The sequence below is a fragment of the Ricinus communis genome, chromosome 8, assembly GCF_019578655.1.
Source record: "Ricinus communis isolate WT05 ecotype wild-type chromosome 8, ASM1957865v1, whole genome shotgun sequence".
Classification (NCBI taxonomy): domain Eukaryota; kingdom Viridiplantae; phylum Streptophyta; class Magnoliopsida; order Malpighiales; family Euphorbiaceae; genus Ricinus; species Ricinus communis.
The window spans coordinates 7590214-7602295 of NC_063263.1; the positions used below are offsets into that span (position 1 = coordinate 7590214).

The 12082-nt window shown below is 29.3% G+C and overlaps 1 protein-coding gene across 1 annotated transcript; it reads right to left on the bottom strand.

Annotated features, from left to right (window-relative positions):
* Nucleotides 1–703: 703 nt before the first annotated feature.
* Nucleotides 704–5190, bottom strand: LOC8284711 (5'-nucleotidase SurE). The gene is made up of 10 exons (XM_048378554.1): nucleotides 4648–5190; nucleotides 4126–4220; nucleotides 3684–3751; nucleotides 3549–3592; nucleotides 3252–3329; nucleotides 3025–3178; nucleotides 2001–2153; nucleotides 1772–1879; nucleotides 1135–1200; nucleotides 704–1030 (listed from the first exon to the last, which is right to left on the bottom strand). Exons 1-10 carry the CDS (start codon nucleotides 4947–4949, stop codon nucleotides 932–934), a joined length of 1167 nt encoding a protein of 388 aa, XP_048234511.1. The 5' UTR covers nucleotides 4950–5190; the 3' UTR covers nucleotides 704–931.
* Between the last annotated feature and the right edge of the window lie 6892 nt (nucleotides 5191–12082).

Sequence of the window (12082 nt, forward strand, 5' to 3'; positions counted from 1 at the left end):
TAATTTTAATTTTTCAATGATTTCATTGTTCAATTTTGAAGATGAATTTCATTGCTTAGAGTTGTATATTTTATAGTAAATTATCTTTATTTATTTATTTATTTTCTTAAATCTTTTTGAGTTGGTGAGATTAATCCAAAAATCTAGATTTAAAATGATTTCACCTTATCATTAACTTAAAGAATCTATACATTAATGATATTGTAATTTAGAAGAAAAGTACTATTAATTAGATTATAAGTTCTCACAAAGATTAAACCTGGTATCATTACAAATATTGCATAATTGGCAATGTAGCCAGGTGGATATAATTGGGTAACTGTCCCTCACACATTGTTATTACTCTCCTGACATTGGCTTTGGCAATAGTAAATTAAGTTGGATCTTTGAACATCAAATTTGATAGATTCTTATCCATTATAAATAAGGCAACCCTTTAACACTCAGGAATAGTTTGAACCATTGCATAGGGTGGCATATTATAGTTTGCTACTAGTGGAAGAGTAAACCACCCCCAAACAACATGCCTTCAGTAAAGTTTGTAGAGACATCTGAACTAAAAGAGCCATAAAAAGCTGAAACTTCAAATTCCATCAATGCTCAGGCTGCTATATAAACCAGTCATTTTGTAGTATTCTTTCCATTAGTTCCAGTATCAACAATCATGAAACATATGTTAAGAAGTAAAAATAGAGGATCCAAATAGAGGAGAGGAAAAAGCAAGGACACTCAATTAGGACCTGCCCATTTTAAATTACATTTGTATAGGCAACTACCAAATACAAACCACCCAACTCCACCAAATATGTAATTTGGGAATATAATAAATTAAGGGTAAATTTTAAATTTGGAAAAAAAGAAAGAAAAAGAAGAAAAGCACAAATCAAGTAATAAACTAATCAATAACTGCAAATGTATACAAAATCGCTGGTTATTGTTCCCCTTTAAGTGCAGATGAAATCCAATCTGAGGCCGCGATATGGATGTCCGACTCTATGTGTGGTGAAAGTGATAGAGGAGTTACAGCAACCTAATTTTCCAAATGAACACAATATACCATTCGTCAGAAGCTTGGTAATTTCAAAAACTGATTCAAAACCTTTTTAACATCAAATATACCGCGTTTTAACTTACAAATCCATTTTCAAGTGCTCGAAAATCCAGATCCTCATCAGTATCTTCTTGCTCCTTCTCCAGAAACTAAAAGTTTATTGATACAAATGCCGACTTAGTTCAATAATACAGTTCCATTTCTTCAAGATATATATGAATATGCATAAAGCCTCAAATTTTAATGGAAAAGGAATACAAACAAGTACCGGGGGGCAAAAACAATCAAAATAAAACAAAATAATGAAACAAAAAGAAAAGAGAGTCAAAGAATAAGACTGTGCACAAACATTTCAATTCTATTAAAAAGGTTATCTATTGAGATGCATCCAAAGCAAGTTTCCTGCAATTCCATACTGACTATACAATTTCCAAGCATTTAAAGATCTCAATTTAACAGGTATTATTTCATACAAGTTCACTATTTGAAGTGATTGCTGTAGATAACAGATAAGAGAAGCTTTCAACAAAAAGTTTGAACAAATAAAGCAACTTCAGAATACTAAAGTTTCCTGCTGAAATCTGCAGGTGCTAAAGATATTTAGATTTTGCAAATACAGACTGAAACAAGAAATTAATAAATAGAAGTCACTATTGCTACTTGAAAGGCCATAACCACAGGTGTTTCCAAACATAAGGTTAGTAGATGAATCTTCTTTACCTCTAGACGAAAATACTTTTTCACCCTGCTGGTATCAGATTTTACTGCAGCCCCAACTGACTCAATCTCCACATTCTTCCTTTGTGTTGTCAAACGGCGAGCTGCACCCTGAGAAAAGCAAAAGAAAAATACCATCAATATAAAAGGAAGGATGCACAATGATGTCCTTAATAAATAAAGATGCTAATGAAAAGAAATGATGCAATGATTTTTAGTGAGAGCTACTTACAGCAGCAGAGGCATCTCGACTAAGTTGCGCTAGCTGGATGCCAAGACTTTGTTGATTAGACATAAAATGTCCAGCAGAAGGATGCCGATTAGCTGAAACAGCTTGCCAGCTAGGTGAGGATCTCCACATACTTTGCTTAGTCAGTTTAAAACCCTGCCGAGCAGATATACATGCCAAAGAGGGGGAAACAAAAGAATATTAGCTGAAAGATAATTCTGAAAGATGACGACGTAGTGGCACCCAGTAAAAGTTAACAACATATATAAAATGGCTAAATAAGCACAAAAAAAAAAAGACCACTTCCAAGCTCCGCTATTCTTTTGGATCTACAAATAATTCCAAAATTCCTTGCACTTGATTAACGGATAAATTAACCCAAAACTAATTGGGATAACCATGGTGCAAGCTGCTGATGAAACGCATTGATTTTGTTTGAATCTCGAAATCAACAGTTCAAGCTAATAAACAACATTAATAACTCAGCCCAGGAAAGCGCGTCTCATCAATCAGCAGTTCAATTCAAAAGCTTAGGCAGCTTCAGATTCTAAGAAAAGTTGACACCTCCAATAAGAAATTCTAAATCTTCTTTGAAAAAGCCATAAGAAGACAATATAGACATGGATTCCCTCTAAACTCCAAACTTTAAAATGCATGTCTCTCCTAACACCATGCTCCTTGTGGCCATCCAAACAACCACCCTGATCTAATGTGAGAGAGCATAGTAATTCTTATTTCTAAGACCAAAGATAAACCCCCACAAAAATTTGCCTTCTATAGGTTTTGCTGCATAGCAGACGGACCCAGGTAGAACTGCAGAACCACTTTAGCAACCTCATCTTGGTTCAGAGTCAATGAAGTTGTTTAATAAGGACTTTTCCTCAGAAACAGAAATTTAGCATACAACTATAAATTTATTGTGACCAAATCCAGTTTTAAGGATAAAATAGTCACAAACAGACAAAACTCCATGAATGTACCACAAGCACCTTCAAATTCTCATTAGAACCAATATAAAAATGCTTACTTTGTTTGTAGACGGAGATGTAGGAATTTCTAGATGCAGAGAGCAACTCTTTGGGAAATTCCCCTTCTCAATGTCTCTGATAGCAGCATTTATCAATGGCATACATGCTGCAACTGCATCCTTAAAATCATTGTCCTGGCTTTCGTCCTTCTTCCTATAAAGATCTAACAATCTTAAGAATTGCTCATCAAGAAGAGCAGAACAGTTAATCCACATCATCAACTCACCAGTTAAGTGATATTGATAAAGATGGGATGCCACAAATTAATGCCTCTCGAGCTCCAGCAACAACACCCGAGTAAAACCTGGTGTGTTTAGAAGTGAATAAATTTGCTAGGGGGAAAAGAAAAGATAAATCCCATATGGAAGATGTATAATTCCGATTGTTATGACTGAGACAGATGCAAACAAGCAAATGTAACCATCAAAATATGATTTAGAGGATTAGTCCATAAGGATGTATTACTGGACTTTCAGACAAAGATAATTTGGCAATGATGTGCAAAGCTCTTCAGAGTGCTTACATGTTATGACCACAACTTGATCCCCGGTTAATTCCACTAATCACCTGAACATCAAAATTAAATATAACTTCTCAAGAAATGATAAATACCAAAAGCCATATCTAATCCCAGATATAACAGCATATTAAAGCTAACCAGTAAAGGCTTTGACCAAGAAAATAGCGCTCCAGATAATGCTAATGAGACACAGTCCACTGGAGTCCCTGAGCGACAAATACGATCACCAAATCCTATTACTATGAGCAAACAAAACTAAAAGGCAGACATTCTAGCAGACATTTGTGGCCAACAATATCAAAAGAAACATTTTCTTGTTACCATCTGATAAGTTCTCAGTTCCATCATTTCATTACAATTCTAGCCCCAAAACAAAACTCGAAAACTCAAGAGCCACATCACATTTGGAAACATATAAGAAAATTAACTATAGTATTCCATCTCAAAATAACTTGAGGTTGTTCTGACTTCAGTTTCTACAATTTCATAAAAAACAATTAATATCCTAATTGGTAATTCAACAAAACCAGTCTATAAATTGGGCAAAAGTGAATAGTGCAAAATTAGAAGACAGTCCTACCTGCAACTTCAAAAGCTGTGGCACCATTCATTTCAACAGAATTCACAGAAATTGTTTCCTGTAGAGTAACCGAATGACCAGATACTGATTTGTCCCTAAACCAACACAATCAAAAACTAAAGAATCACCAAATGCTACTAATTCAATACTTGAACAGGAAAAGATAAAAGTTATATCTAACTAAAAAACATAACAAAAATGCAAAAGGAAAGAAAGAGACAACAAGATAAAGATAAAAGTGCAAGAGAGAAAAAGAAGCAAAAGAGAGCCACATATCCTTATATGCAAATTCAGTCTAAACCATAACAAACTACAATAACAACTAATAAGGAAATCAAAAGAACCCAGTTGGCAGATGATGAAAATTAATACAAAACACACATACATAACAAAGATTCAAAATCTAAAGGAAACCCATTCCAAGCATATTAAAGAAAACCCATATACCCAAAGAACATAACGAAAACTAAGCCATCAAAATACAAAACAAAGAAGCAAAAAAAAGAAAGAAAGAAAACCCACGATTGAGGAGCGCAAACATGGACATTGTAAAGGCCTTCATGGACCAAAGCGTCGACAAGAGAAAGAAGACCGGGAGACTCAATCCCGTCACCGTTAGTAACCAAAAGAATAGGCTTTGAATTATCTTCAATTTGAGAAGTATTTTCAGCAGAAGTCGAAGTAGAAGGCTCATTTGATTTATTATTATCATTGTTATTATTATCATCATTTGCTTCTTCATTACCGCTCTTTCTGTTTAACAAAACTTCTTGAAGATTCGTAACCAACCCAGGTGGCAAAAAGTTGTTCTTAACAGAAGTCATGATAAAAGATTGAAATTTTGTCAAGAATAGGAGATGGATATGGTAGATTGTATTCAGGTGTTTGTGAAGAGAAGAAGAATAATAATCAAAACCCTAGCGAGAGAAAAGGAAGAGGAAAGGAAAAGGATGGTAATAAGAGAGCTGAAAGAATGAAAAAGGACAACAGATGTATGGATTATAGACAGACCGGGTCTAACGGAGTTGCAGTTGATAGAAAGAGAGAGAAAATGGATTATTATATTTTTAATCATTATTTTATTTTTATTCAAAAGTGAGATAATTATTACAGAGAATAGCTGTTAGAGATAAGCAATGATCAGGTCAAGGGGGAGAGGTAGAAGATATTACAGTGTTTTTTTCTCCCTTAATTTTAATTTCAATTTTAGCTTTCATTTTTACTTTTATTTTGTCAGTTTTCTTTTTCTTTTTTTGCAACTTTACAACTATAAATTGTTTGGATTGTATTAGCTTTGATGAAATGTGGCAGAATCTGAAAACTGAGTACACACATGAGATTAATTACTCTCTCTCTCTCTCTCTCTCTCTCTCTCTCTCTCGTCCAGATTTGGACAAATTCTTAACTTCAAACTTTACTAGAAAATGAATTACAAATTGCTGACATTTATTGTTATCTACACTGCTTTTTCTGTATTTAATTATAAGTGTCCGTTTAAAATTTATAAATTTAAAATTTATATATTTTAATTAGAGTAAAATTAATTTAATATTTTATATAATTAAATTTATATAAAATTTATTATAATTAAACTAAATCTAATAAAATAGGAGATTTTTTAAATAATTTCCACATAAATAAATTAATATATTTTATAACATCAAAATATCTTTTTTAACTTTATTATTTTTATTTTATTTTCTCTTTCATATCTTTTTCTTAAATGAAATAAACTCTTTTATGAATTTAAACTAAATATATAATATAGTGTTATTTAAAAGATATTTGTTGTCTCTCTCAAATGGACTATCCTATTTTTATCCATTTTAGATTATAATATAATTTATCTTTTTTATTTATATGAGATTTAATGAGTCATAACCTATACAATAACAATAGTCATTTGATTTACATTAGCCATAGAGATAAAATCTCAAATAGCGCAGAGTTAGAAGCTTAAACTCAAGACTTCCACATTCTAAGAGTGTTGACACTTGAATTAGATCTAAAATGTTACTTTTTTATTATTACATAAAATACATAAAATATTATTACCTAAAAACAAATTTTAATTTTATTACTTTGGAATTATATAATTCAATTATTATGAGTTTTAATATAATATTATATGTTTTTATTTGAATCTTAAAAATTATAAATTATAAAGTAAAAATGGATATATAGGCAAATTAAATAAAATTAATATGATGGTTGGTATTTGAAATATCTAAGAAGGGAAATTTAATCAAAGATATCGCCTTTAAAAAGATTCTTTTAATCTAATATATAAATGAAAAATAGATTATTCTTTTCAGAATCGAGAGAGCAATTTATTTTATTTTTTATTGTAAATTAATAATCCTTAATAGTATTCTACATTAAGTATCATATAATTATCACAAACAATTAATTTTCACACTTTTCATGTAAAATTGTAGTTTTTAAAGAAAATCTTACCAAAGGTATTTAAAGAGAAAATAATAAAAGATAATAACATTAACAAAAGAATTTAACTATCAAATTAGTGAGTCCTCTTAATATATTATAGACATACAATACCATATAAATCTATAATAGTTGGTAGTATTTTAATTTAAAAAAAGTATTAACACAATTAAATATTAAATTAATCAAATTATATATCTATATATAAATTAATTTTTGAGAATTTAATTTTTTTGACACAAGTATTTAATTCTTTACACTTAGAATTTTTATTTTGACATGTGTATTATTTTTGATATATAAGATTGAAGTTTATGTGCAATTTTATAATATTTTCTATTAATTTGTTAGTTAATAAGTTACATTCCTAATTAAATACTAGCTCTAATTCTAAAAAATAATATATTAATTATTCTATAATATTATACTAACCAATAAATAATTTTCTAATCATATAATAATATTAATTCAATCATAAAAAATAGCATATTAACTATATTTTAATATTATATTAACTAATAAATTAATTTTTAATTAGATAATTTTAGAAAGTAACATTTTAAGTTATATTTTTAATATTATATTCAATAGTAAATTAATTTTTTAATTATATAATAACTTTTCAATTCTAAAAATTGTAATATTAATTATAGTATTAAGCTATATAATACTTAAAATAATTAATTTATATTTTTATAATAATTTTATATTGTTACATTGATAGAATTTTAAAATTTAAAAAAAAATTAAGAAGGATATAAAAGTTAGTTTGCTATTATTTTTAAAATATTATGAATTAATATTAAATATAATTTATCAAATATATAAAGGTATGCCATTTTTAATCAAGCTTTTCTCTTTTTTCTATTTTTTTCCCATTTTATAATGTCTATTAAATTTATTGGCCATTGTGCTGATTTTTTATACCATCTTAGGCCAAAGACATTCTTTTTAAAATGTTATGCAAAAAATAAACCGAAATTCAACACTCACATTTTTGTACCAAATTCCCTATCATTATACAATAAACACAAAAAAATCAATTACAACTAAAAACATAGCAAATAATATTTGTAGCTATATTAGATGTTGTCCTTGTTCTAGTTGCCACGCTACATTATTTTCTTTTCTTTAATGCCTCGATCAATGTGGTATTAACTTTATAGTGATATTTATATAATAATATTTTCATATAATTATATAAGTGTACATTGCAATTAAATATAAATAAATTTTATATTATAATAAATTATAAATTTTTTAAATTTCATCATAAATTTTATTTCATCAATTTTATTTATAAAAATTAATCAATAAAATTAAATATTAGATAAAAAATTTAAACTCAAATATTTATTAAATTATTTTGTTATAGTTACTGACTATAAAAAGATGTCCTAATTTAATATTTTTGAATCTAAACGAAACAGGAGTTTGATGTGATTATTTTATTATTACGAAATACATCTTAAAAATAAAATATGCAAAATTAGAAATTAAAATTAAACTGTGACAAGCAAGTCCAGCTAGTGATTTTGAAAATGAAAGATTGGGATCCAAAATAATTACATGTCAAATAAGAAAGACGTACGTGTCATTAGATTATTGAAGTTCTGAGTCAGCATTAATGATTGTTGCCAACATGTTCCAGCTTTGTAAGTACAACACTAGAATTTGCCTTAACCCATCTGATTCAATGGATGTTTTAGGGTGGATTTTGGCAACTTTCTTTACCCTCCTAAATGGTGATATTCTTTTATTTATCCTCTGTTTTAATTATTTTTAATATCTTAGAACAAAAAGGAATCATTTTTGAAAAAACATTTTCCACGTATATCATTTTCAGAAAACAAAGAAATATCCAATATAATTTTATGCATTTATTAGCATTTCTACTTCAAGTTGACAGTTTTTAAATATTAATGACTTAGTTGAGGTGTAAAGAATAAAGAGGGAGAAAACATTTATCAGAATATCTTTAATAATTTTTATATATTATTAGATTTTTTATTTTAAAAGAATTATCTAATAAATCCAATAAAGTGAAAAACAATTCCATTTCTTATTCTGAGTTTAATAAATGATTATAAATTTTTAATAAAAAATATAAAGTGAATAAATGTATTATAAATTTTTAATATTTTAATATTTATCTTTAGTAAATAAATGAAAATGAAAATAAAGGAATAAAGATTCAATAAATAAATAACAAGAAATGGGATAAAGATTTAAATAATACTCTATAACATAAAATATAATCATTAAACATTTACCTATAATAAAAGCTTTCCTAAGAGTGTAGGATTGATAATTGGAGGCTCAAATGGATTGCTATTAAGCGAACTCACTTCTTGCCCAAGCGATTTCACTTCTATCGCTTGAAATACTATTCCTTATATTTAGGTATGGAATCTCTAGATATCAAACCGTCGCTTGCTTGAAATACTATTCCTTATATTTAGGTATGGAACCTCTAGATATCAAACTGTCGAGAAGGAGAAGAGATTAGCAATGGCTGTAACAAGAGATTCAAAAAAGAGACACTTACTGGTTCAACATTAAAGCCAGCCAAAGATGGTAAAGTACTTTATACTGTCTCTGCCTTAAAAAGAAAAGGTATTACACAAACCCAACAAATTGGCTGGCAGGAACTGGTTTTCGCCCGGGGTCGAAGCTTATTGTGCAGATTCCAAGCTTTATGACCCGGCCTCGGCTGACGACTCTAATTCAGAAGAAGAGGTGATCTCGGCACCAGGTCACGATAAAGGACCCTAGAAGCCCAAGGTTTTTATTCCTTCCACAGTCAAAATGAAAATACCTTCCAAATTTCTCATAACGCCTTCCCGCCTCCGCCCGATCGCTTTAATCTATTCCCACCTTCACATGTTTCTGGATTACAGGTTGGCTTGCTAGCGTCTTGCTATTGGCTTTCTAGCTAATACGGCTTTTTTCTAAGGTGAAATTGTTCAATCTGAACTTATACCTTTAAGACTTGAAGCGATCTATATAGATTTCTTTACTCGGCCAGATCTAACGATAATTTTTCATATTCTTTACCTGGATATAATATAATTATAGTCAATATAACTAGAGCAAGGTCTAGGTCACGAGTTAGGGCAGTGATTGATAGGCTCCCATCCCTTTCTGCTAGCCCGCATGGAAAGCGAAGCTAACCTGACGGACTACGTCGCTGCTTTAACCTCTATGCTAAGTTTTGCATATAAAGTTTGCATGGAGGTTGTCAATAGAATCCCTTTTCAAATTGAAATCTTTTTCCATACCGCTACTTTGTCCTGGCATATCCTTGATCCAAGACACTAAATTAGCCTAGAAATGGATGCATCTTATTGCTATCTCTCATGACCCTTTTGGTCTCCGGTTTCACTGGAAAATTGGAAGGTCCCATGTTACAACTTTCATACCAATTCGGTCTATCCGGAATGCATTGGTTAAACATTCTTGGAGCCTGGTCTTGACGCAAAGCAGCCTTTCATTCCCTTGTTTCGTCGTGGCACACGAAAGAAGGGCGAGCTGCGATCAAGCAGAAATAGCATAGTAAAGGAATAGGTCAATCGATGATGAGTGAACCTTCCCCGGGAGCCAATCTCCTATCGGTCCTGCCATCACGTCGCAGAACGAGAGCTTGTGTGGAACCTTTTATTTCTGGCGAAAAACCAAGTTTGTTAGGTTGGTAGAACTAGGACCCGTTGTTTCAGACGAGACCTCCTTCCAGGCGGGTAGAGAGAAGCCAAACTGGCCGCAATATCGCCGGAAAGCCAGTGCCAGTAAGCTCTATTCGGCCCAGAGCATTGATTATCAACCGAAAAAATTATAAAACTAAATGATCATCTTTATATATAAAAAAAGATACTATTTTATGTTCTCAATTTTGTAGGAAAATAATAAAATAATAAATTATTTTTAAATAAATAAATTTTTGTAAATTTTAAAAATAATAAATAATAAATATATAAATAACTATAATGTTATAAATTTATCCATTCACATCATGCCGTGGAAAGTCCAAACAAACTAAAATCTTAAACTAATATGCTAACTTTTTTTATATGCTAACAATTTTTCAAGCATTTAATCTATGATTTATGCGTAAATATAATTTAAATATTATTATAATTCTATTTCCTAATAGTTTTAACCTAATGTCTAGTGTCTAATTTGATCTTTTAGAAATGCTAAATCTTCTTAGTTGAGAGTTGGGAGAATGCATTTGAAATAGGCATAAAATGTTGCAATGTTTGAGTGAATAAGTTGACAAGGGATTGATTGGTATTGTTATATGTGAGAAGTAAGAAGATTTTTTCTTAGGATAATTATATTTTTAGTGTATGAACTTGTTAATAAATGACAATCGAATGGTTAAAATTTTAAAATTAATAATTGAATGTTGCAATCTGTAGAAAAATAACAAATTGGTGTTTTTGGCAGGTGACTTTTAGATTTTTTTAGATTTATACAGGTAGATATAAGAGAGCAAAAATTATTAAATATGTCAAAATTAAAATGAATTTATTAGTGATATAGCATTAAAGTAAGTTTTATCTTATATAACTAAATCTCCTTTTCTAATATCTTTTAATCCTCAATTTAGCTGTCTTGATCCTTAATCTCCAATTCATGAATCCTAATATTTATTGCACGTAAAATTCTAATAACTTGATAAAAACACGTTTGTATATAATGAACAAATTTATCATTTTATTATTTTTACAATACATGTCTTTTATTTTTTTATCTCATTTAACATAAAAAAATTTATATTGGTATTTATAATATTTGACATGCTAAAAACACTATTTTGTTATATTTTCACATGTTGCCATACTTAATTATTAGTTTTAAAAGTTCAACCACTCAATTATTATTCTTTAACAAATTAAAACATCAAAAATATAATTATTCATCTCTTCTTTGAATTTCTTTAACTTTTTAAGAAGAGAGCAAAAAATAATAATTTCTTTATTATATATGTCATGGTCTATTAAGCCAATTATGAATATGTTTGCCTTTTAAATAATAATAATAATAGTAAGTTAATGAAGTTGGTGGTGTATAACAGAGAGATTCATCTATAGTCAACTTTCACAATCATAATCATTTATTGCTTTCTTGTTTCTCAATATTTATGTAGTGATAAATTAGTAACAAAGACTTATTAGGTGAGCAAATGTTCATAAAAGATATGAGCAATCCCAATTAATTATTACATCAAAGCTGCCTGACTCTTGTTTATAATTTAATGATGACATTTCAAAGGGATTCTCTTTCTCTTTACGTCACAGAGTTGAAGTTTTGCAAAATCTTTTAATGCAACCGATTCTGGATTCAACAATTTTAGAGTCCTTTTTCTATGTATGAATATGATTATCTTTCATGCATGGCTTAATTACATCACTAACTTCTCCTAATTAAAATTAAAAAAAGTGTATTAATAATACTTTTGCTAATCATTAGTCCAAATTTTTAGGTGAAGTTAAGGGCCAACATGTCTGCT

Coding starts and splice junctions, on each gene's coding strand:
- LOC8284711 (XM_048378554.1), bottom strand. CDS start 4,949: ATGACTTCTGTTAAGAACAACTTTTTGCCACCTGGGTTGGTTACGAAT. Junction 3,330..3,548: donor TCAAGTTGTGGTCATAACAT/GTAAGCACTCTG, acceptor TAAACACACCAG/GTTTTACTCGGGTGTTGTTG. Junction 1,880..2,000: donor GTCGAGATGCCTCTGCTGCT/GTAAGTAGCTCT, acceptor TGCTTTTCTCAG/GGTGCAGCTCGCCGTTTGAC.